Here is a 26,233-nt window from a genome sequence, read left to right on the forward strand (position 1 = left end):
CGAGGCTGCCCTGGGGCTCCTCGGCCAGCATTCAGACAACTGGGCTGTCCCTGGAGTCTTCATGCCAGGCCCTGGCTTGGAGCTAGGGATACCTGCAGGCAGGAGGCGGCCATGGTCCCACAATTCAGTAAGTCCACACCCTGGGAGAAGGCTACACACGTTTTCCTCCAGTCACCCACACACACACAGGGTTTACAGAGCACCTGCTGTGTCCCAGGCTCCTGGTACGAAGAATAGGACAATGGGGAAAATACAGCCAACTCCCACCCTCACGAGACACCTGTCCTTGCTCAGCCCCTGGGCAACCGTCAGGCTCAGATCTTTGGGGAGGCTCCCCCAGGGTCCCTGACCCACCCAGCTTCCAAGTGGTGGAATGGGGGTGGATCCAGGTGTCTCAAAATCCCCCAGTCTTTCCCTCTTCATTATGCAGGATTGTGGAACATGTGGGCCAGGTCTTTTGTCTTCCCTGCCTCAGTTTCCTTTCCCCCGCCATTTCCTGATTCCTAGGATTGCCATAAGGGCAAAGGAAGAAAAACAGATCGGACAGGAGAGAGATGTAAGCTTCCTTTCCTTAATCCCTAACCTGGCACTGCGCCTCAGTTTCCCTGTCTGTGAAATGAGATGGGTAGTGGTACCTCCCTGGGGAGCGGGGGTTGTGATGGGAAGGACTACAGAGGGCTGCACGGCAATTACTCAAGGCAATTAGCTCTGTCATCATTGCCGTTCCAGAAGGCTGGTCTCTCCTCTCCATTCAGAGAGGTGTCCTCAAGAAGGGTGGGGCAGAGGTCACACACTGCGAAATGGAAGGCATCAGCCAAATGGATGCAGACGGACAAGCAGCAGCCCTTACCCACAGGCAGGTCTGCAAGGGGACCACTTCATGGAGGGACATTTGTTCACCTTGACCTTAGCCATCAGGTGTGAAACCCGCCTGGAGTGATCAGAATGGGGCAGAGGTGGAGGCATGCCCCGTGGTGGAATCATTTGTGTCCTCTTGGAGAAAGATGGCTGGACCCAGCCACTCATCTCGGGAACCCTACCTGCCACTCAGCTGCACAGCGCACAGTCCTCAAGGCCTGGGAGGGGAGCAGGTCAGAAATCTGTGCCCCCACGGGATGGATGAAGGGACTCATCCAATGTCCCGCAGATCCTCAAAGGAACAGGAAGGGCAGGGAGCAAGTCCACTCAGGGCAGCCTCAAAAAAATATCAGTGTCAAGGTGACACCAGGACCAGCTACATCAGAATTGTCCAGGCGGGACCCCAGCACCCCAGCTGGCATGTATTACCTGGTTTTGAATTCCACCTTAGTGTGTGACCTCGGGAGGGTCACCTAACACTCTGTGCCCCAACGGTCTCATCCACAAAATGGGAGAACATGGACTTCTCGAGGTCATCAGGAGGAGGGAGGGAGGACGTGGGCCCTGGCTTGCTAAGCGCTGACCGGGTCAGTCACAGGCATGGAACCTGTTATCACTGATTCCCCACCAACCCAACTCTCCCCACAAAACCAGGCTTGGGATGAATGATGGAAGGAAACAAAAGCACAAAGATCAGAAAAACCACCAAGGCCCACCAGTCAGCCAAAGCCTGCAGGACCGGAAGCCAATGGCACTAACTGGACACAGTCTCTGCCCAGCAGGTTGTCCCAGCATGCAGGCTTCTTCTAGAGTGATCCCTCCGGACACGGGAGGGGACCCCAAGGGGAACCAAGAGAACCAGGGGCCTCTGTTCCTATCCAAGCAGCTCCGAGCTGGGATTTGACAAAGGTGCTAAGAACCGTGCCAACGTGTCCTGGACCAGACTGCCCCAGGCCCTGCTCTCCCCTGACCTTCCAGCACGTCTGGTGGTGCCCAGGCAGCCAGCGGCTCCTATCCTGCCTTTTGAAAAGGCTATAGGGAGCTGAGTCGGCCACTCCTGAGAAAGCAGCTCAAAACCAGAGCTCCCGCCCTGGGGCTGAGGTGTAGTGGTGAGACGTGCAAGCCAGGAGACGGGGAACCAGGCACGTAGGCCTTCAGGAGCAGCAGAAAACTGCTTCTGGAAGCTTCCGGAAGCCTCTGGAGCCAGAGCGCGAGGGGCTCCCCACCCTCAGCCAGCCCCTTCCCTGTGCCGCTGAGACTGTCAGTCAGGGTCAGGACCGCACTTCAGGCTCGGTCCTAAGGAGAAAAACAGTCATCTTTGAGAAACCAGGCTAAAGGGAACACAGGAGTCTGTCTGTCCCCTTCCGTCTCTCAGGCAGAGAAGATGGCTCACATGAGAGAGAAGAGAGCTCTTGGTCACCTGTCCGCAGCCCGCAAGCTATACAAAAATGCCTAGCCCCACCCCCAAGACTCCGACTTAGCAGGAGTTTAAAAAAAACCTCCCTTCCCCCTCCCGCCAGTCATTCTAGCCCACAGCCAAGGGTGTGAACCAGAGCTGGGGAATCACAATCACCATCTGAGGCCCAGGTGAGGAAATCAGGACACGCACCACGGTGCTGCCATAGCCAAAGACGCGAACCCCGGAACCCCAAAGACCCGAGTTCAAGTCCCAACTCTGTCACCTTCTAGCTGTGTGAGCCCAGGTAAGTTACTCCCTCTCCCTGAGCCAGTCTCTGGCTGGGGACTTTCTCCGGAAAATGGGGATACCAAGTTTTCCAAGGATCCTTTCCAAGGTACGTAAGGAAGCAGAAGTGGCCGGCACAGTCACTTCCAGAAAGCACCAAATGACAGCAAGCCTAGAGCAGGGGGTGGGGAGGTGCTCTGGTGCGTGACTGTGTCCCTCTGCCCAGACATGCTCACGGTGATTAAAGTCAGGAAAAAAGTCAGTCCTGCTACCAAATCCTTAACCTTTACATAGCACGAGGGAGACTGGCAAGGGGTCCTGAGAGCTGTGCCCCGGAGCCCTCAGTGCTCTCCCACTAAGACCAGCTCTGCACCCAGCACCCATGCACCTTCTGCCCCCACCCCCATTTCCCTGGATGGAAATCACAAGGGCATCCCCTGGGAGCTTGCCAGAATGCAGAAGCTCATCCCCCCCACACACATACCCACCCCCGCCCCATAGACGTGAACTTGACTGCATCTCCAGGAGCCCTGTCACCAAACTGATTAAGGACAAGGAAGCTGCTGGGCTTCCTTCTCGAGAGGGAGGGGTCAGAGCTGTGGCAGGTGTGAGGGTTCTGGGGGTGCTGAGGACACTGCCAAGGAGCCCCAGGACGCTCCCTCCATGAGAGGAGCCAAGAGCGCTGGGGGATCCCGGGGAGGGCCACTGGGTGTGACAGAGCCCTCCCCCGGCCCCAACAACAAAGGGACACATGCTTGCCTCCTCCCTCTCCTCGCCTGCCCGCTGCCCTGGCAAACGGCCCCTCGGCCCCCACTCCAGCCCGTCACGGGGACAGCTCCTTCTTCCTCAGTGACTCAGGCTGCGGCTGAGCCAACCTTGGCCCTGGAGACCACTCTGAGGTCACCCTCCTGGCAACCAAAGTCCCTGAGACTGACCAAGGGACACTTTTCATCTAGCTGCCAATATCATCTCGACCTTGGCAGTGACTGACACCCTTTGACGAGGTTCGGCTGTCCTATCAGGCCTGTGTGCCCCCTCCAGGGGTTTCTCATAGAGCACCTGCATCCCCCACAGTTGGGGCAGCCCTGGGGAAGCAAGCTTGGACCCAAGGTGGGGGGGGGGGGAGGATGGAAATGCCGAGTCCAGCCCAGAATGAAACCGATTAACTAATGCAACCCCCTGTAAGCCAGGCCCAAGCCGGTCCAGCCTAAGTCCTGGGGTTCAGAAGAGGAGGAAAGGCTCTGACCCCCTGCCCCCCCAAGCACTACTCCCCCAGCAAGGCCATTGGAGCCAAGGCACCCGTCCCTAGACCTGCCTCACAGCCCGACTCGTCCCACAGCCCAACGAGGGCGGCTCCGGCAGCCTCCCCAGCTGTCCGGGGCAGCGCTGCGAGCAGGGCCCAAGGGCTGTGCAAGGCCTCCAGCTCGGCTCATTATCGGAATTTAATCTGGATTCCGAGAGATCAAGAGGACTTGGTGGGAAGTGGCTGCCACGAGGGGAGAGGTGCTGAGGCTAAACCAAAGCCGGCTAATCCCCAGCACCGCAGAGCTTTCCTGGAGCTCAGGCAGAGGATTGCCAGTGAGCCAGATGTCCCGGCCCCACACAGCTGGGCGGCTGGCGGCAGCAAGACCCCAGACCCTTCGGCAGAGGCAGCAGACTGGCCACGCAGCAGGGTGGCAGTGACAGGATCTGGGCTTCTTGGGGGGATCAGATCAGCCACAGGCCTTCAGCCTGAAGACGATGCATGTCCCTTCCCTGGCCCCCAGAGCTGGGGAAACGCAAACGAGGGCCCCACCTCCGCACGAGCTTAGGCCTGCGTCCCACCGGAGACTGCAAAATGAGGTATTCGGCAGAGACAGGGGAAGCACCGTTGCAGCCAAATCTTGGGTACCCCCCCACCCCTGATTCCCTGAGATGATGGGGATCATGGTGAAGAAGATGGCGGTGATGTAGGTGATGGTGGTGATGGCGTTAATGGTGGTGGTGGTGGTCATGGTGGTGGTGGTGAGGATGATGGAGATGGTGGTGATACTGGTAACACTGAACCTTTGCTGAGCACCTGCTGTGTTCTAAGGAAGCCCTGGGAGGTAGATGGCGTGATCCTCCCCATCCAACAGAGGAGGAGCCTGGGGCTCCAAGGTCATTGCTTCCAGAGGCCATGCTGGTATGTCTGTCCGGATCTGAATCCACACCCTCGAGAGCCGGGTGACCCACCCGGGGAATTACACAATACAATCATACGGCTTCTGGATGAAGAAAACAAAGCAACCCACCCAGAAAACACATACAAATAATTCAAAAAAATTTTTTAACCTTTTAACTTCTGGAGAATAAAGGTCTTGCCACCTTCTTTCAGGGACAGAAAGGAGACTTAGAAACCTAAAGACAGCAGCCCCTTCCCCTCCCTCCGCTCCCTGCCTCTTTTCTACTTTGCACTTGCCAGGTCATCTCCTCGGCCTGAGAAGCTCCTGGAGGGCAGGGGCATGGGTCTGCCGCCGGCCGGTGCCCTGCACACAGCAGGTGATCAGACATTCGCTAAGGAGGAACCTGGTCTCCCAGCAAACCAAAGGCCCCCAGAGTCAGGAACGCAAAGCGAGGCTCGCAGCCCCCAGAGGTGGCCTGTGGCTAAGCTGCTCACAAGGGGCACCCCATGACGCCCACCCTCGCCACCTGCCAGAGAGCCGCAGACAGCCGTCCCGCCCGTCCCTCTTCCAACCACAGTGACTCAGGCCTTCTCCCCTCCCCAAGGGCCTCTGGATCCACCCCACGGAACTAAGACAGGGTCGAGGAGGCAGCAGCCTCAAACCGTGACGGGACACATGCCCACGATGCCGGCAGGTTGACACAGGCAGAAAGACAAGCAGCCGCTGGTAGCCTGGTAGGGAAGCCAAGGCTCGTGTTCCATTAAGCAACGACCAAGTAGTTCGCCCCATCTGGGTATTTTCACGTCCCTCTGTCCTCCCGACAGCCCGTGCTTGTCCCCACCTTAGGACCACGGTCTTTGCCATTCCCCTGCCCCTCGCCCTATTCCAGCCCACGCCCCATTGCCAGAGCCTTCTTGTCATTCCAACACCCCAGCTCAGCATGGCCACGGCCACCCATGACTGCGTGATCAAGCGTCTGCATCCTTGCTTCCCGGTTTCCTGCCCATCTCCTCCAGCCTGTGCTGTGGGTTGCAGTGCACCCCCTAGAAAGATATGCTCGAGTCCCACCCCAGGTACCTGTGAATGTGACCGTATTTGGAAAGAAGGTCTCTGCAGATTAATTCACTTGGTTAAGTAAGGTGAGGTCGAATGGGAGCAGGGAGGGCCCCGAGGTCGAGTTGGCGGGTTTCCTTCCAAGAGGAGAGAGGCACACAGGAGAAGGTCCCTCGAGGGTGCAAAGCCACGTGGAAAGAGCGGAGAGAGGACAGACAGCGGTAGCTAGAAGCCAAGAGCACTGACAATGGACAGACACCCCTGGAAGCTGGAAGAGGCAGGAAGGAACCCCACCCCTGCCCTTCAAAGGTTTCAGAGGCAGCCGACACCTCGCCTTCCAACTCCAAGCCCCCAGAACCCTTCGAGAGCCCAGTTCCTTTGTTTTAAGCCACACACCTCGTGGGACTTTGTGAGCATAGCCCCAGAAAACCAGTCCTCTCCTCAGCCACCAATGCAGACGAGGCCCCTGTCCCCAGAGACCAGCTCCAAAGCCAGCGCCTGGCCTGTGGGTGCTTAGCAGGGGGGTGGGCGAAACACATCTCTGGGCTCACATGTCTCTCTCCAAGTGCAGCGGCCTCGGACCCCCACAAAGGAGGTCCCGTGCCTGTCACACCAGGCTTGCCCGTCTCAGGGACCGGTGGGTGGCTACGCCCCTCATGGGAAGTGGCAGCATCCCAGACAACCCTGGGGAAACTGCAGTGGCCAGGGAGGGCAAAGGCCTTCCTGCCCGGCATCTCAGGAAACTCAGAGAAAGAGCGGCCCAGGTGACACCAGCCAGCCCTTGCATTCTCTTCAGCCAAACCCACTTGGAGCAGCCATTCCTGAGGTGAAGCCTCTTGGGGGCCACTCCTGAGGCAGGTGTGGGGAGCCTGCCAGGAGGGGCGGGGAGGGAGTGCGGCTCGGCGTTCGCACGAGTGGGCCGATCGAGTGCTGGTGACAAATGGCCGGTGGTACCTGCGTCCTCGCTGGCCTTCAGGAGAAAAGCCAAACATAAGTTTTTGTTCAGGAGTCCTGGGGGGTCTGTCAGAGTCCAGAGCAAACGTGTGTCACGCCCCAAAACGAACTCCATCCTTCTTCCTATATTCGGTCTGAGGGGCGGGGTACCGATGTCGGGGCTCACTGTGGGGCCGGAGTGCCTATCGTAGGATTCGGAGGTGCCTCCCAAGCCCGCCTGCCGCCTCCCCCACAGCACACCCTCCTTCTGAGACCCTCCCCTCCAGGAGCGTCTGCTGGCCTCCCTGTAGGGCGAGTGGGACCGTGCACTCAAGCGGGGGCCCTCAGTGCAGACTTAGTCCCGCCCATCAGACTGACAAAGACCTGCTGGATCAGAGATGATGTTGTGAGCACACAGGAGATCGGCCTCCCCTAGCTTGGTGCTATAAACTGACTAACCTCCGAGGACAGCCGTCCAGCAAAATCAAACCGTTACCGACGTGTGTACCCTCGGACCCCATGATTCTATCTCCGGGGCTGTATCTGACGGACACGCACCGGTGTGAAATAATGTTGTCCACAAAAATAATGCGCCTCCCGCCTGTCACACGGATGGAGAACCTCAAGGAACGGGGAGCAGAGGTGGCCTGGGGGGTGGGCACCGGGGCCCAGAGCCGGGACGGAGCCTTCCTGGTCACTGTAGCTGCTGTTCTCTTGTCCATGTGACAACGTGACAGTCTTACCTACACAAAAGTCTCTTTTCAAAAGAACTACTTTTTGTACGCCCAGGTTCAAGCCCTACTTTGGCCACTGCCTCCCCAGGGGGCCGCAGGCAGATGACTCACCCTCGGCTTTCAGCTCCTAACGCTCCCCGCGTCCCAGAGCAGCGGCCGCCCCGCAGGGCTGCGGGGATACAAACCAGGTAACAAATGCAAAACAGTGGAAACCCTTAGAAAGAGAGGCTTGGTTGTCTTAGTCTTTAAGAAGATGACCCGTGAAGGAGGTGGTGACGTCTCCTCTGTCCCCAGGGTGGTAATGGGTCCCCATTCCCGTTGCAAATGCTGGGACTGTCCATCAGGAGGCTCCCACACACCTTCCCACCATTCCTTACTGGGGAATGGCATCCAGCCATGACAGGAGTCCACCAGCCTGAGCCTGCCATCGAGCCAGCCCCTGGGCAGCACCACTGAGGTGGGGGGGAGGAGGGGGTCACAGTCACCTCTGGAAGAACCAATGTGCTCACTCCATGCTCTGGCCCATCTCTGAGCCTCCTGACCTCTCAGGAGACCTCGAAACTAAAGGGTCTCCAGACAGTCAAGTCTTTCAACCCAAGATCTGGGTTCCTGCCCTCGTGATTCTTAGAAGGTCGAGTTCTCTCTCTGCCTGTTTATTTCTGGGTTAGGGTTTTGATCCCATTTCCTTCACTGGTCGTCTGAGGTCATGTGCTGGGCTTCACGGTGCAGTGTAGGGCCTGGCACGTGGTGGGCGGCCCGGGACATAAATGGCCCGACCGCCCCGGCCCCAGCCCAGCCACCACCCCTTCCTCCTCTGCAGCGGAGGGCAGCTCGGCACCCCTCCCCGGCACTCGTCCCAGCACCCACCTGCCCAAGTGCTCCTGCAGCACCTGGTAAACGCTGATCCGGAACGTCTCGTTGTCAAAGCGCTCCCGAATGTAGTCCTTGTAGATCCGGAATTCGGCTGCCGTCACAGCCTCCCCTTCCGGGATCTTGGAAAGATCAAACCGGAACTCCCGATGGTGGTAGCGTGGGTAGAAGAACTCTTTGTCGTGCTCCACTGGAGGGAGGAAGCACACGCCACACCGAGGGCTCATTAGTTCCCAGCTCTCACTCTCCCGCCGCAGAGTCCAAGCCCGCCCACGGCTGGACCACCCTGGTGCTCACCACCCCTTCCACACTGCCCTGCGGAAGCCTGGAGACACACAGCCTTGGCCCTGTGGTCCCCTTGAACAAGAGCAGTGACTCGGCATCAACCCACTGGGAAGAGTGGGGCACCGACCGAGCCATCCCAGAGGCCCTAGACACACTCTGGTTTGTGGGCCTGGGTTCAAATCCAGGGTCAGCCACTAACTGGCAGGCCTACACAAGGTACCGCTAATCTCTCTGGACCTCCATTTCCTTATCTAAAAATGAGGATCATTATCCTGCATGGGTTCTTGGGAGAGCTAAGAAACCTAACACCAGCAGCTTAGCCTCTGGGAGGGCTCGACAACAGTGAGCTATGATGAGTGTAGACAGACCTCATTCTGCTTGTCATGGGGTCCCTGAGGCCCAATGGTGTTCAGCCCCAGCAGCAGGTGGGAATCACCATGGGGGCTGTGGGAAAACGCTGAGGCCCTGTCCCAGTGGTGCACTGGTCAATATTGAGGAACTGGGTCTCTGAGACCTTATCGGTCGTGTCTGTCAGTTTCCATTTCGGCCGATTTCGAGCTCCTGAAGTGAAATCACTGAAGATGGGGGTGGGAGGCTGACATGGGGGGCTCCAGCCCCTTGCTGCGCTCACCCCCCTCTGAGCCAACTGACTCAGTATCTTTGGGGAGGGGGCCCAGAAACCCACACTTCTTAAAGCACCCCAGATGTTTCTAACAACTACCAGAGTTTCCAACCACGGCCTTAGACTAAAAGCAGAAAAAGCGGCAACAGGTCAGGGGGTGTGGCTTTTTAAAATGACTTCTGGATAAAACAAGGCAAAGGCCTCAACTCTTCTCCTTTATACCAGCAGTGAGACTAGACTGAGGGACTATGCCCATTTCTTTGATAATAAATGTTAAATGGATATAAGCCCAAAAAGAGTGTTTCTGGAAGGGGCCTGTGATTCCCGAGATTCATGTATCCTCTGGTCCAAAAGGGAGCAAGGATGCAGCTGGGAATCAAGGGCTGGGAAGATGCAGAATGGCCAAGTTCAAGCAAGTGTGTGACATCTGCAGATACCTTTCCTCTCCCGGGAGACACAGCCCATCTCTGCTTCCTGCCTGCGGTGGGGGACGACCAGGGATACGAGAAATAGAGGAGAAATGTGCCCAGCTTCACCTCTGGCTTCAGCTTCCTAATCCCTAGAGGCTCTCAGGCAGGGTCAGGGCTGCCAGCTGCAGGCAGGACACGAATGCCTTTGAGGAAAAGGGTTCCCAACACCAGCAGGCCAACGGCCCTTCCTACAGACCTTCATTTAAAAACAACAACAACAAAACTGTTTTAAACCTTAATAATAGTTCTAAAAGATACTGGGATGAGGGCTGGGGTAGTGAAAGATTATCCTCATCAGGCTGTTTCCTGTTGGGCAGACGGGGCAGGTGAAGTCTTCAAGGCCTGGGAACTCTGGCTAGGTACCACAGTGACTCTGCCTCCGAGGAGATCTCGGGAAGGTGACCTCCGGACTTCAGCTGCTGGAATCTTGGGCCATACGTGGAGAGCTGGCCACAGGAATGACCTCTCCAGAAAACATCCCATGGTCACTGAAGACTGCACCTGTCCTCCTCACTTGCTCTGTCCTTGACCCCCACCCAGAGCACTTGCCTCCTGACCCAGGCTCAGAGAAAGGCTAAGTTGGGGGACAAAGAATGCTGATGGGGGCGTCCCCAGCTTTGATTTATGCAGAAAGCGGGTAGGATAAGGGTCTTTGTGGCAGCCTCTAGGAAGTGCAGCCCACGGTGGGGGTCAAGTGAGCCAGGAGGAGACCTCTGAATGAGGGAGCAGAGCAAAGCTCCCTGCGTCGGTCACTGTGTTAACGTCCGGGGCCAGGCCTCTGTCATCCTTCTCACTCAACCTTCAGGTCACCCTAGGAGGCGAGCACAATGCCATGTTGGTAGGGGACATACCTAAGAGCCAAGAGGAACTGACTGCCCTGTCCAGGGCCAGAGAGGGACCTCAAACCCAGACCCGGCCAAATCTTAGCCACGCCTCTCAGTGGCCACACTTCTGGCTCTGCTAGGGCAGCTCTTGGCCTGTGGTCAGAACTTTCTCGTTGCTGTTCAGCGTACATACGATGTGCATGCAAAATGCATGTGTGTGCTTCTGTGCGTGTTGCCGTGAGCATCCCCATGGGCCCTCCTCCCAGACCAAGAAACAGAATGTCGCCAGCTCCCCTTTCCTCTCCCCCAACTTCTCAAATCTCAGGTTGGTTTTGCTCGTTTCAGAATATCACAAACAGGAAATAACACCATACATATTCTTTGATTCAACAGTGTTTGTGTGGTCCATCTGCGTGCCTGGGGACGGCCACCCAGCCCTGACACCGTGCAATAGTCCCCGCATGGATTTCACCACGATTCACATGTCCATTCTGCAGTCCGTGAGCATTTGGGTCATTTCTAATTTGGGGCTCTCAGAGCAGGGCATTCTGGTACCCATGTGCCCTGCCCGTATCTGGTGAATGTGGGGAGGCATGGGCAGAAGTGGAATTGTGTGTGTTTTCCCCATTAGTCGTATTGCCGAGCTGTTCACCCCAACTATCACCCTGGGAGCTTTTTCAGAGGGTGCCAGGAGGAATAGTGGAGAAACACAAGTTCATCCTGTTAGGGAGATGGGCCCAGTCTGGGGGCCGTCAAGGGCTTTTTTGCAAGGGACTGGCTGAGGGCAGTAAGGCAGCCACCCCTGGAGAGCACCTCTCCGCCAGGGAGCAGTCCGTGCATGAGCCTCTGCAGTCCCCCAGTCGGGCCCCCTCACTGAGTGAGTAGCCATGACCACGCCTGAGCTGCCCCCCAGCCCCGCAGCACCCCCCAACCTGAGGTCACCAAAGACCATCTCCTAACGAAACGGAAAGGCTGTCTTATGGCCATGATCTTGCCAGTCTTCCAGGTACCAGCATGCAGCACTTGGTTCTTCCTGCCTTCGAAAACCTCATCTTCCTGTGGTTCCTTCCCCTGTGAACAGCTAGCTTCTCCCCCCGACTCTCTGGCCACTCCTTGAACATAATCTTAGTCCCATTGAAGTCCCCAGGAGCTGTGGAAGAAAAGGGGAGCACCCTACGGGCCACCCCCCTCCCCGCAAGCTGACAGGCCACGCTAAGTCTCCATTTCCAACCATCTGCGTCATTCCTGCCCCAGAGATGGGGGTGCAGAACCCCCCACTTACAATGAAGAAGCTGAACAACCCAGAAGGACGAAAAGGCATATTCAGGGAGCACTTGCTCTGAGTCGGCTCCCGCTCTGAGCACTCCCAGCCCGGCGGGGTGGGATTGATCCCCATTTCACAGATGAGGACCCTGAGGTACAGAGAAGCAGGTGACTTGCTCAAGGTCACAAGTTTGGTCCGTGACTGGGCTCCGAAGCTCACACTCTTGACCTTGACCTTTCTAGAGCCAAGTGCGCTCAGCTGGAATCTATGACCCTCCCAGCTGTGTGGTCTCAGCCGAGTGACTTAACCTCTGCATGCCTCCCCTCGTCCCAGAATAATGATAGTGGCCCTTTCTCTGTACAGAGTCGGCACTTACGGCAACATAAGTTCATGTCTGCCATTGTCATGGGTCCTCTCAAACACTGAGGCAGGAGAATGCCATCCATACAGAAGAAGCCTTATTCAAAGGTGGGTATTTGCATAGTTCGGCTATGACAACTGTATTTGAAAAATACCACAGTCAGACCTAATACTAAAGAAATGTTTGAAGGAGCAGGGCACTAACACAGGTGCAACCACTCAAGTCACACCCGGGAAAGAAAGAAAACACTGACACATAATCACAAAAATAAATCTGTAGCAGCAGGTGTATACGTAACTTCTTTTTTTTTTTTTTTTTAAGATTATTTATTTATTTATTTGACAGAGAGAAATCACAAGTAAGCAGAGAGGCAGGCAGAGAGAGAGGAGGAAGCAGGCTCCCTGCTGAGCAGAAAGCCCGATGTGGGGCTCGAACCCAGGACCTGGGATCATGACCTGAGCCGAAGGCAGTGGCTCAACCCACTGAGCCACCCAGGCGCCCTATAACGTAACTTCTTAAATGTAGAAGATAAAATGTATCTTAACTGGTAAGACAGTTAAGATACCAAGGCTGTAAGGTTTCTTTGGCTAACAAGATCTATGCATAGCGTCAGGCTAAATTTCTTGCAAACACCTGCAGGCTCTCCCGGACAGTTTTCTGCATGCATCGCCTTCATTAATTATTTTAAGACAATGAGGAGTCGGAACCACGTTCACCTTCTGCTCTTCCTGAAACCACATCACCGTGGGTTCTAAAAATAATTTTGTAATCTACGAAAGACAGTCATTTTTTTTTTTTAAAGAGGAGTTCATAATTCAAAGTCCAAACCAAATTCCAAATCTCATCCTTCCAAGGCTTCCACTTTATACAGAAGCCACTCCATGGCAGGGAATCCACACCGTTTCGAGCTCAGGGTTCAAGGCAGTTCAACTGTCACCCCTGAAGTAGGTAGAACCATATACTTCTAGGGAGAAAATACAGCTTTATACATCTTTCTTACATTACCATACCTGATTACCCAGGACTTGGGTTTTTCAATAATTGTCTAGAGTTGGTATCTCCCTTTGTCCATAAAGAGAAGCTTTCCGAAAGCAGCCCAGACCCTGGGAATCCAGCTTTCTCTGCACCACCCTGAACATTCCAGCACCCCACTGGCTAAGAGAGCTCACAGGCATTAACGAAGACTTTCATCTTCAAAAGATTAAAAGGGCCCAAATCCCCGAGACCAAAAGATAAGTCCAAAGAAAATGGATTCTGGAAAACACCATTCTGACAGCAACCAGCCCCAAGACTGTCCCCAGAACCAATTCTAGTGTCATTTTACAAAAGCCTGGGATAATAACCCCAAAGCTGGTTCTGGGAGTGGTCTTTCTGGGCTGGAGGGTGTCCATAAAGGGTAGAGGCAGGTGGGAACCGGAAGCCACCCACTAGGGCGTCCCCTCCCATGACCCTTGGACATGCGAGGGGAGACCTCTGCCCCACGTACAACCCCAGAGTTCTGCCTCCTCTCAGCATCTGAACGCCTCCTCCCACTGTCATGACACAGAAGGTACAGGCATAGCTCTCACTAAGTAAGTGTCCTCTGAACAAAGGGGTATGATAACCAAATGGATCTTGCCCTGTAGACCTGCCGGGGGCAGCACGGATTTAAGCAGCACCGAAACGTAGGTATTGAGAACCGTGCTTTGTAGAACTGTATTTAACCCTGTAAAATGAGGGCGTATGGATGCCCCAATATATTTATACTATGTCCATACATAGTCATACGCCCCAGAATACAATAAATTCTTACAAGTGCGAGAAAACAGGCATAGAAGGTATCATATTTCTTTTGCTCCCGCTGGGTGGGCAAAGTAGCTGCAGGACTGACCACTCGCTGTCATGTCACAAGTAGGTGATGTGACTGTACCACCTCTTTCTCTTAAGAGAGCCTCACTGGGGCTCTCTCTGTCAAACCACGTGGTCCCAAGGGAGCTACCATCTTGTCCTATGACCCTTTTCTGCAGAGTTGAGGGATAGGAGAGAACAAGCCCCAAGCTGGGCCAAACGCGGGATGTCTTTTATTTTCCTCATACCTGCTGCTAAACAGCCCGTTTGTCGTCTCTGCCTTGAACTCTAAGGGTGTAAGTTGGGACTGTGGGCCGCCACGTGCCCCTGCTGTGCAGAGGAAGCTGGTCCGTGAGAAAGAAGATGCCAGGCAGGGGGGGCACAGACACCAGCCTTGAGGAGGGAAGCCTCCCAGGTTTGATCCTTTGGTGTGGGGAATCCCCATCCTTCCTGAAGTTTGGGGTTTCAGTTCTTCCAATCTGTGGGTTACGTGGAACCCCTCAAACAAGTCCCCTTTAAGCTCACTTGGAGCGAGGGTTTGCAACTTTACAGACCGCAACCTACCATTTGCAACCAAAGCTGTTCTGCACAAAATAATCATAAGCCCAGTAATATTCCACACCAGGAAATGGATGGGCAGGGAAACACATCCAGGCGACTGTGGTTACATCCAAGTGACCATTTGCCGGGAAAGCTGCATTCTTTAGACTTGGATAATTTCCAAACAAAAGATGACCCCTCTTTTTTTTTTTTTTTTTTTTAAGATTTTATTTATTTGACAGAGATAGACATAGCAAGAGAGAGAACACAAGCAGGGGGAGTGGCAAAGGCAGAAGCGGGCTCCCCACTGAGCAGAGAGCCCAATGCGGGGTTCGATCCCAGGAAGCTGGGACCATGACCTGAGCCGAAGGCAGACACTTAACACCTGAGCCACCCAGGTCATCACCAAGATAACCCCTTGACTGAGCAGAAAGCAATGACTAACCCCATCATGAACCCCCAGTGCCCGGCACAGCCTGACACACGTAGGGCTCCATAAGGCAACTGGATTGAATATATTACTCTCCATGAAAATTCCTTCTAGCCTTTAAATAACATGCATACAGTAAAGCATACAGACCAAAGCTCGATCAACTATCTCAACACAAACGTACCCAGCGCGGGAAACGGTACATTCATTCCTCTGACCGAAGATACCTCTGGGCCCCCCACCCCTGGACACAAGCCGCTCCTTCCCAAAGGTGACCACCAACCCAACACCGGATGCCACAGACTCGGTTCGCCCGCTGAGCATTTACCCTTCTGTGTCTGCGTCCGGCTGGTTGTCTATAGTGGTGATCGTTCATTTCCGCTGCTGTGTAGAACCCCGTGGCGTGAGTGGGCCACAGTCTATTCTCTGATGGGCCTTTGGATAGTTTCCCGTTTGGGACTGTTATAAACTGTGCTATGAGGAACATCCTTGCGTGTGCCTCTCGGTGACCGCAATTCTATTGGGTAAATACTTTAAAGCAGGAGGTCAGAGGGCAGGACAGCATGGTCATCTTTAGTATATGCATCTGACCATTTCCACGTCAAGAGTTTAGGGGTAACAGGCAATGGGGCCAAAGGAGACACAGACCCTAAAGGAACAGTTCATTTTAGTTTATTCTAGCAAACCGCAGTGTATTTGTTTAGGTACGAGGGAGTTCACGGGAAAAGTGTTGAGTGCAGTCTTGAAGAAGGATGGAGGTTGACCAGCCCCAGAGAAAAGGTAGAGGAAACAGACTGGTCCCCAAGAGCTCCAGTTATGAACCTCTTCCATGATGATGAGGCTCTGGGAACCAAGAGAACCAACCAAAGACCATAATATAACCAGAAGCTAGAACTGAGCTTTCAAGGACCCTTGACTGCTTAAGATCCCGTGTCCCAGATCCTCCTGCCAATCCTGATTTAACTCCAAAATTTCCAATACAGGCTTCCTTCATTCTTTCAGGAATGCAATTCATCCGGAAGGTTCTGGCACATGCCAGAATTCACTGGAGCTGACTGTGACCAAGGCAGCTGTCGGAAGGCAATTTATGGTCCCACAGCTTCAAGGATGTGAACCTTGATGATGACTTTTCATTCATTCAAAGATTTACATGGCGAGATGAAGGAGCTTGAAAAAGTTGGCAGGGGCATGACATAAACTGGGAGCTCTGGAAAATGGACCAGACATACCCAAGTACTCTAACAGGAAAACGTTCTTTCGGGAACATGAGTGCTGACACAGGTCTGCTACAGAAGAGAGGACACCTTCCTAAAGGCATAGGAAAGAACTATCACGTAAGAGTCTAAAATGACAGATGCTCCCAAGAAAATATCTCCGTGTGTCCTCAAACCCTCAAACCCTTCTTGACCATCCCAGTGAGGTGTGAGAGCCCTCTGTCATCGTGCGGTGGGACAAAGACAGATAAAAGCCCAGTCAGATTGCAGCTTTGGGGACATCTGGATGGCTCAGTCTGGTAAGCATCTGCCTTTGGCTCAGGTCATGATCCTAGGGTCCTGGGATCGAGTCCCATATCGGGCTCTTTGCTCAGCGGGGAGCCTGCTTCACCTTCTGCCTGCTGCTTGTGTGTACTCTCTTTCTCTGGCAAATAAATAAAACCTTTAAAAAGGTAAAAGGATTGCAACTCTGTCAGCTGCCTGACCCCTGAGCTGGCTAATGGCTACTGTTTTTTCCATTTGATTCTTAACTGAGGTACGATATACATAAGACTACCATCTTCACTATTTTTGTAGTTCAGTCGTGTTAAATACATTCACAGCGCCGTGCAACCAATATCCAGAACTCTCTTAATCTTGCAAGACTGAAAGATGTATTAAATGAGCCCCCATTCTCCACCCCCAGCCCCTGACACCCACAATTCCATTTTCTGTCTCTGAATTCAACTCCTCTAAGGACCTCCCACCAGAGGAATCCTATAGCACTGATCTTTTTGTGTCTGGCTTATTTCCCTGAGCATCCTGTCCTCCAGGTTCATCTACACGGGAGCATCTGACATCTGTCAGGATTCCCTCGCTTTTCAAGGCTGAACGGTATTCCGTTGTGTGTACAGACCATGTTTGGTTTATCTGTTAATCTGTCGACGGACACTGAGGTTGCTTCGACCTTTTGGTTACTATAAATAACACCCCTATGAACACGGGGAGGCAAACATTTCCTTAAAGCCCCGCCTTCAATTCGTTCAGGTCTGTATCTAGAAGTAATTGTCGGGCCACAGGGTAATTCTGTTTTTAATTTGTTGAGGAACTGTCATACTGTTTTCCACAGAGCTGCACCATTTCACAGTCCTCCCCAACGCTACACAAGGGCTCCAATTTCTCCACATCCTCACCAACACGTGCTGACTTGTTATTTTCTTTTCTTTTCTTTTTTTTTTTTAAAGATTTTATTTATTTATTTGACAGAGATCACAAGTAGGCAGAGAGACAGGCAGAGAGAGAGAGGTGGAAGCAGGCTCCCTGCTGAGCAGAGAGCCCGATGCGGGGCTCAATCCCAGGACCCTGGGATCATGACCTGAGCCGAAAGCAGAGGCTTTAAGCCACTGAGCCACCCAGGCGCCCCAATGACTTGTTATTTTCTGAGGTTGGGTTTTGTTTGGAGAGTAGCCACCCGAATGGGGGTGAGTCACAACTATAAAGGCCCTCTTACTGTCCTGAACATCACATCACATGTGTCACACACGACATCTCACTGATCCTTATAAAAATCCTACTCAGAGGTAGGCACATGAATCGTGCCCCTTTTGCAGATGGACACACTGAGGCTCAGAGCCGTAAAATCACTTTCCCACAGCCACAGGGCTGGTCTGAATACCCACATGGTCTTCACCACTCAGCCACGCCGACTTGCTCCGTGACACTGGACGCCACCGCAGACGTCATAGCCATGGAGATAATCAGGTAAGGACAACTCTAGAGTATCAGAAGCTCTTGGCACACATGTGAACTCAAGAGTAACCTTAAAAGTTGCACTCAGAGAGTAAAGACGACATTCGACTCAGGTGCTTCTTTGCTTTGCAAGTTTTGCTCCTGCCCAAGGTCAAAGTCGCCCTGGAGAGAGGGTGACAGAGCATTCATCCATCTCCCCATCCTCTGCCCTCCCTAGCCCCCCACATCGGGGTGGGGGGCAGGGCCCTGCCTGGTGGAGGACACACAGCAGCATTGTCTCCCCGCCCCTGGACTGCTGCTTCAACTCTCGAACTTTCCACCAAACACTTGGGCTGCCAACAAGACCACCTAGAGTCCCAGCGCCGGGCGCTCCGAGAGGGTCTTCCCAGACACTGCCTCCTTGTTAGATGGCCAGAGACGCAGGCGCGGAGGCGAGGCCGCTGGCAGGCCCCGCATTTGTCATCGGTGCCGCGGCACAGATGTGGGGTGGGGGTGGGGCAGGGGAATTACTGTACCACAAGATTAAACACTTCATGTCAACATGTGCACAGTATTGCTTGAACAATGTTATCATTGTGAATTGAATGGACCAAAGGGTTTAGGGCATGGGGTGGAGAGAGGGGGAAAAAGATGGGTTTAATTATCTCTAGGGCTGAAGCCAGTTGTTTGCCTAAAAAGACCCAGACGCTGGTAGAGCTCAAAAGAAAAATGAGCTGTAAGCAAATGTCGATCTCTCTGCCGTTGACCAAGGGCAGCCATTCCTCATTCACGGGCAGCCCATCTCCGTGGACGGAGGAACCCAGCCCCCAGGGATCCCTGGGTCCCAATCCCATCCCCAACTACAAAGGAGGGAAAAGAATGGAAACTAGCTACTATTTTCAGCTCAACTAGTAATTCTCAACTAGGAGTGATTTTTGTCCTCCCCCCCAAAACCCCACCGAGGGCTATTGGGCAATGCTTGGATTCATTTTTGTTTGCCGCGACTCAGGGGGTGTGTGCTACTGGCGTCTAGTGGGTGGAGGCCGGGGACATTGCTAAACATCCTGCAAGGCACAGGACAGCCCCCCTCCCTCAGGGAATGGTCCAGCCCCAGCTGTCAGTCATGCCCAGTTGAGAATCCCCGAGCAGACAGACAAACCTCAAGAGAGTCTGGGAACCTGGGTTTGGGCCCCATCTGGGCTCTCAGCGAGGTGGGTGGGGTCCCAGTTCTTCCCTCTGTAACAAAGGGATGGATTTCCCTGGTCTTGCCTCCTCCCTGAGCTTCCATTACATCATACCATAGAAAGTCGCCCACATTCTACCGATTTTGACCTATCGATGGTTCAGCCTAATACCTCCAAACCTGGATTATATATCCGTGCCTCTGGTGTGACAGCCCCGAGCCACATATGTTTACTGGGCACTTGAGACGAGGCTGGTGTGGCTGGGAGGTGGTTTACGTGTGTTCTGGTGTTCGATCTAAATCTAAATGGCCACATGGAGCTCGTGGCTCCCGCCTTGCAGAGCACAGATGCAGAACCGTCACGGTAGAAAGTTCTTGGGGAACTTAAAGCAATGCTCTGTGGCATCCCTGTGCTGACTTCTTAGAGCAACAAGATATAGGGAGAGTTTGTTGCAAACCAGGGTCCAAATACACGTTCTCAGAGGCACAAGAGGAGGGTCCCCTCCACCCACGCCTCCCACCAAAGACATCTCCATTGTGAGAAATGCCACAGAAGCAGCGAGTATTTAATCCTGGAGCTGTGTGTGAGGCCTGGGCTGGAAGCTGGTGGTTCCAAGGCTCTCAGTTCTATCTGTAAACAGGCATGATGACTGCCCCTGCTCTGGGTGCAGGACCACCGGGAACCTGTCCGCTGGTGAGTGACATCACACGGATTGATCAGCAGACACATCAAGTTCGAGAACACGGGGCAGGGGCTCTGCTGTAGGTCCAGTCCGGCACCCCAGCCCCTTCCCTCTCACTGAGCTGGGCTCAACTGGATGGCCACAGCCCCACAGGGCCACCGTCCCTTCACATCCCCTCCCCACCAGCCCATTCCATTTCCCTCCTGAACTTAACTGCTCTGATTATTGTATTGGTTGGCCCGCTAACCTGTCTACGACCTGTCTTCTCGTCTAGATCTTCACCAAGAGAACACAAACTGAGCGAGGGCACAGAACAAAGGCTTCGACTGTGGAGCGAGGCTGGGGTGGGAGGCCCAGCCCCAATGCCTGCTGGGGGCTTAGCAACTTACTTCTTTCTCACCTGTAAGACGGGAGGATGGGAATACTTCCTCCATGGGGTTGCTGGTGGGTTAAAACAGACCAGGGATTTGCAGACCAGTGTGCGCCAGAACCGTCTGGGAGCTCGTTCACACAGAGACCACAGGGTTGATGCCCAGCATTTTTCATTCAGGGGTAGAGGCTAAGAACCAACATTTCTAACACACTCTCAGGAGATCCTGACAGTCTGGGGACCCCACTTTGAGAAGCACTGGCACGGGGCTGTCTGGCTCGCTGGCACACAGGGAGGTCCTGAAAGACAGTAGCTGTCACTGTTTTGTTGTGTTCGCCACTGTTTCATCTGCTGTACCCGCTTGCATGGCCCTTGGCAGAGTCCCAAGTATCTTAGCGAAGAGTGTCCAGAAACTTCCCCCATGGGAGCCCCTGCCTCACTCAGCTCAAGAAGCCGTAGAAAGCTGGGGCTCAGGTGGGTCAGGGGGCTTGATGGCCTGGGTTGGAACACGGGCTCTGCCAATCGCCAGCAGGGACTCAGGACAAGTTAATCCATCTCTGGGAGGCTCAGCGTCCCCCTTCTATAAAATGGAGACATGAAGGAGCCTTCGATTATGAGGCTCCCTGAGAATTCGAGGACACAGAGGCTAGCAATCATGGGGCATGGCGGGGGCAGGGGGGGCCCTGCCCAGAGGAGACCCCAGGAGTGTCTGGCGGTGGCAAGAGGAACTGCTGCAGGACAGGAGGGTGCCTCTCCAGACCTTCCCCCAGAGCAGCCACAGACTCCTGGGTCAGCTGGGCAGGCACAGCTGGTTTAAGGTATTTTAGAAGCAAATCAAATCAAATGAGAATTTATAATCCTTCCTGAGGTCTGGGTTCCATCAACCCAAACTCATTAGGCCCTGGCTGTGCAGGTGCAGCTAAGGAAGACATTGTTCTGCGTTTCCTTCACACTGGGCTCCCGTCTCCCTTTCAAAATAAGAGTTTCTCCAAAGCCGTGTACCTGAACCGAAACACCACGGAGCCATGTGCACTCGTTCTGCACATAGGGTAATGTGGGGGGTGTGCAAAGCCTGTCCCGGGGACTGGCGGGGGAGGTTTGCTGGAAAACTCGCAATCCTCAAGAGCCTGATCCACTTGATATCACATTTTCATGTTTTGGGGGGTTTTTTGGTTTTTCTTTCTTTTTTTTTTTTTTTTGATTTATTTTTAAGTATTCGCTGTACTCAACGAGGGCCTCAAACTCATGACTCCAAGATCAAGAGTCAGAGGCTCCATGGACTAAGCCAGCCAGATGCCCCGATCTTCGTATTTTCAACAAGCTGAGCTGGGATTCCCAAGCTGAACTACCAAAACATCCTCAAAACCACACTGTTGTCCCCTGAGCCCATTTCCAGTAAGGGAAGGGGAATCCACCATCAAAAACCGAAGAATGGCTTGGAAATCTGTGGCACGTAGTCAGTAGAGATGCCGATGACTTACAAAGTAAGTCTCCAGCTCACACAAAACAGTTCGAAATGGGGTCATCTTACAAATAACTGGAAACGACCAGTAGTGATTTAAGAGAATTCCTGCACAATTCAATGTATATGAAGTTTAAAAACAGATGAGACTAAATCTAGGCCATTAGAAGTTAGGACAGCGGTCACCCTCCGGGAAGACGCCAGGGGTCCTAGGAGCCGACTGTGCTCTGTTTTTGGCTTCGAGTGCCGTTCTGTGCCCGTCCCGTTTCCATGTCAATAAACCGTGTTCACAGTAAACGTGGGCTGGCTCTGTTCCCCTTCGGTTCAACACAAGAAGTATTTGTCACCATATGTCCTCTATTGTAAGAGGTGATTAATGTCATGGCAGCTCTTGGGGGCAAAGCACCTCTATCAATTTTAAGACATCTGGGTTTCAGAAACACTGATCATCAAAGAAATGGGGGATGATGGGGCGCCTGGGTGACTCAGTGGGTTAAAGCGTCAGCCTTAGGCTCAGGTCATGATCTCAGGGTCCCAGGATCAAGCCCCACATCGGGCTCTCTGCTCAGCAGGGAGTCTGCCCCCCCCGCCACTGCCTGCCTCTCTGCCTATTTGTGCTCTCTCTCTGTCAAATAAATAAATAAATATCTTTAAAAAAAAAAAAAAAGAAAAGAAATGGGGGGTGTTGCCTAAAGCAGAGTTCTGTGGCCTCCTCCTGCCCTCACAAACGACCTGCCCATTAGCAAGGCTGTTTACTGAGCTGCTCCACACCCATCTTGTGAGCCCCACAAGCACCTCGGGATCAAGTTTAAGAGGCAGGGCTCAGAAAGCAGACCTCCAAATTTAAATTCACTTCCTGGCTGTGTATCCTGGACCAGCTACTTCTCTGTGCTCAGTTTCACTGGTCTATAAAATAGGAAGGATAAGAATGGTCCCCACCTGAAATGGTTTTCATGAAAATTCACTACGTTAATTTAGGTAAAGAGAATGAAGGATGCTTGGCCCACAGTAAGCCCCTGACACATGTCACCGACTTAGATTATTATCACGAGGGTTAACAAAGCTCTAACTGAATAGTTGATACCTCCCCAACCCCTCTCCGACCTAGCCACAAGGAACCAGAGGCTGACTCCCAGCAATCTTATTTATGTAGTGTGATCCACCTTCTAGACACAACTGATGCATGCATGAACATGTGATTCAAGGTGTCGAAGAGTCTCTCCCCAGAAATTTTAGTTGGGTGCAGTAGGTCAATCGTGTCACCAAAAACCCAAGTTTCTTCTGTCTCTGGCTCTGCCATTGTCTGCATGTTGATATATATATTTTTTAAACCCTACCCTTAAATGTGATGGTATTAGGTATTTTTTTTTAAATCTCTTTATTTATTTGACAGAGAGAGAAATCACAAGTAGGCAGAGAAGCAGGCAGAGAGAAGGGGAAGCAGGCTCGCCACTGAGCAGAGAGCCCGACGTGGGGTTCGATCCCAGGGCCCTGGGATCATGACCTGAGCCGAAGGCAGAGGCTTTAACCCACTGAGCCACCCAGACGCATCTGCATGTTGATATTTAATCCTCAGGCCTGTTGCCTCATGATCACAAGATGGCTGCCATGACTCCAAACATCACATCTTCACAGAACCACATTCAAAGCAGAAAAAAAAGAAAACGAAAAGCAGAGAGTTCTGTTTGCTCAGCTGTCACTCATCTGGAAGCAAAATATTTTTCAGAAGAACCACCTCCTACCCCATTCCTCCCCTAGCAAATTTCCTCTTATATCTCACTGGTTAGGACAGCATCCTGTGGCCATTCCAACCTGCTAGGAAAGCTGGGAAAGCAAGTGTGTGGCTAGCCAGATAGTTGTAATTACAAGTTGCCGTGGGTGGCCTTTCTGCCCATCAGCAGGGGAGCAGAGGAACCCAGTGGGGCAGAGAGGCAGGAGGGGCTGTGCAGGGACAGATGAGGGACACAGAGAGAATAACACTTGGACTCTCTACAGACCAGCAAGTTGCTGGCGCGTCCTGCCCACAGGCTTGGGATGCATTGATTTCCTTTTTTTTTTTTTTCTTCATTTAAGCTAGTTTGAATAGATTTGTTTTGCCCCCAACCAAAGAATTCTGTTACCCTCGCTGCCCAAAAATAATCCCTAAAAATATCTTCTGCCTCCTTTTCCGCCGATCATCAATTCTGACAGGTGCACCTAAGAATGTATTCAGACCCTCGTGCCTTAGTCTCTTGCAAACCAGCAGAAACAACCCAGGCGCCCAGAGCCCACCTCCTGGAAATAAGTTGTTTCCGGCTCTCAGTGTACACACAGGGTTCCACTAGGACAGGCAGGCCTCCCCCTGCAGCAGCTCCCCACCCTTGCCTAGCAAACAATGTGACACAGATTCTTCCGATGCCTTGAGTATCTTGATCTATTCGTTCTGTACCCAGAGGGAAACAGGAGCCACCTGTCCCCCAAGCAGAGCTCAGACCAAGCCCAGCCCAGCCTCTGCTTCCTCCCAGGGCACAGTGACTCCTGACCTTCTTAGGTCTTTTCAAATAATTTGGCCCCTTGTCTAAGGAGATCAGGAGGGTTGAGCTGATAAAATAAAGTTTGTTTTCTGCAAACAATTGGCTGCGGGCTAGAGTCCTGTGAGGACTGAAGCTGTACTGACTTAGAGGTTTGAGTTTAAAGAGAATCTCAAGGGTCTCGGTGAGCTGCAGAGGGTCTGAACTCATGTCACACACCGCACTATTATTCAGAGACCAGAGAAACCAGCTTAGGGCCCCTATCTGTCACAGAGAGGAGCAAAAATCACACGTGCAAATAACTTCTGTAAATCAAACTATGTAGCACATGGGCAAGGACAACAAAGAGAAACAATTCAAATAATCTGAAAGTGGCTACCCCAAAACCACTTCTAACCCACTTTTCCCTCTCCTGCCTCCCACTGTGTTGGCCAGAGGCCAGTTTCATACCTTCCCACCCTCCCTTGCAGCAAGAGCTGGCCTTAGGAACCAGCTGGGCCCATGGGACTTAAAGACAAGTTTTTTAGAGTCTTGTAGGAAATGAAGAGCTAGGCAAGCCAGGAGAGCTCTTTGAACCTATCCCCTTTTTCCTGCCTTGAACATGAAATTGTGTGAGGATGTGATGTCTGGGGCTGTAGCAGCCATCTTGTAACCATGAAGTAATGGGCATGAGGACTTTGAGGATGGTTGAAGGTAAGGCATAAATTTCACATATACCTGAGTGATTATCACTGAGCTACTACCCCACACTTGGCATTACCTCCCTGATTTCTTACTGTTATGGGAGATAATAACATGTTTTTAACACTGAACCCACTGGTAGGCAGGTGTTGTGTGACTTAGAACAAGTCCTAAATGAGACATCATTCCTTTCCACTGAAGCAGGGAGCCGGCTTTGGGAAGCATAGACCTCGCAGCATCCGCTGTCCTTGAGGGCGGTGCTAGTGGTTAAAGATAAGTATTTGAGTCCACAATGGGCCCTGAACCTTAACCAAGCACTTCCCCTCATTTGCAATGGAAGCAGGAAAACTGGCCCCGGGTCTTCGCCCAAAGACACAGTGTGTGTATTTCTGGTGTGGCTTCTTAAGGGATTTCAAGGATAATTTTCACTCTGCTCAAATTCTGTGCACTGCCTTCAGCCTAGCTTCCCCGGAAGAGGTGACAGCAACATCACACTTTTTTTCAAACGCCCATGCCTCTTGTCAAAACCTGTGAAGTGGAAGGAGGGGTGCGGGTGGGCACCTGGGGGGCTCAGTGATTGAGCGTCTGGCTCTTGGTTTTGGCTGAGGTCATGATCTCGGGGTCGTGGGATCGGGCTCCATGTCCCGCCCCCTGCTCAGCGGGGAGTCTGCTTCTCCCTCTCTCTCTGCCCCTCCCCCAACTTGCATATTCACTCGCTTGCTCTCACTCACTCTCCCTCTCGAATAAATAAAATCTTAATAAATAAATAAATGCATCTTTTAAAAAATCTGTAATGGGAGTTGAGTTAAAAAAGTAAGTTTAATTTTTAAAATGTGAAGTCACCTACAGAAATGCAGTCTCACACAGGAGGGCCCCGGGCAGGGTTGGGAGAGGGATTCACAGGCGTCCCAGAAAGCTGCTGCCTGCAGACCCATCAGCATATCAGGGGCTCGCCCATCACCATGCTCATGCTCACGGAAAGGCCTAGAAGAGACTCTGTAGCTGACGGTGCTCCAAAGGCAGCCCCGGGAGGGGCCCCCGTTTGCTGAGAGCTCCCTGCTACTATCTGGCTGGTCCCACAGGCCCCGAGGTCTGAGCCACCCCACCTTACAGGGACACTGCTAGGGACTGAACTGTGCCCCCAAATTTACCTGTTGGAGCCCTAAGCCCAAAATGATGGGACTAAGAGATGAGTCTTCAGGAGATACGAGGTTTAGATGAGGTCATGAGGGTTGGGGTCCCCTGCAGGAGCCAGTGTCCCCATGGAAAGAGGAAGAGGTGGGAGCTCCAGCTCCCCGGCCTTGCCAGGATGCTAGCAGCGGGTCCACAAGCCAGGGAGAGAGACAAACCCAACCATGCCCGGGGTCTTACCTCAGACCTCCAGCCTCCTGCACTGTGGGGAAATACATGTCTGGGCTTTAAGCCCCCCAGGGTAGGGTACTCTGTTCTGGTTCAAGCTGACTGAGGCAGAAACTGAGGCCCTAAGCGCTGTGGTACTTCCAGTGACTGGCCTGAGGTCACTGA

The 26,233-nt window shown here is 53.2% G+C and overlaps 1 protein-coding gene across 1 annotated transcript in view; it reads right to left on the bottom strand.

Annotated features, from left to right (window-relative positions):
* BMP7 (bone morphogenetic protein 7) overlaps positions 1-26,233 on the bottom strand; it is an 87,320-nt gene that overhangs the window by 46,441 nt on the left and 14,646 nt on the right. The window contains exon 2 of the mRNA XM_047745765.1: positions 8,274-8,466. Coding sequence (XP_047601721.1) covers positions 8,274-8,466 — 193 coding nt within the window. The remainder of the gene's footprint in view (positions 1-8,273; positions 8,467-26,233) is intronic.

The sequence above is a fragment of the Lutra lutra genome, chromosome 9 (assembly GCF_902655055.1).
Source record: "Lutra lutra chromosome 9, mLutLut1.2, whole genome shotgun sequence".
In the NCBI taxonomy this organism is placed as follows: Eukaryota; Metazoa; Chordata; class Mammalia; order Carnivora; family Mustelidae; genus Lutra; species Lutra lutra.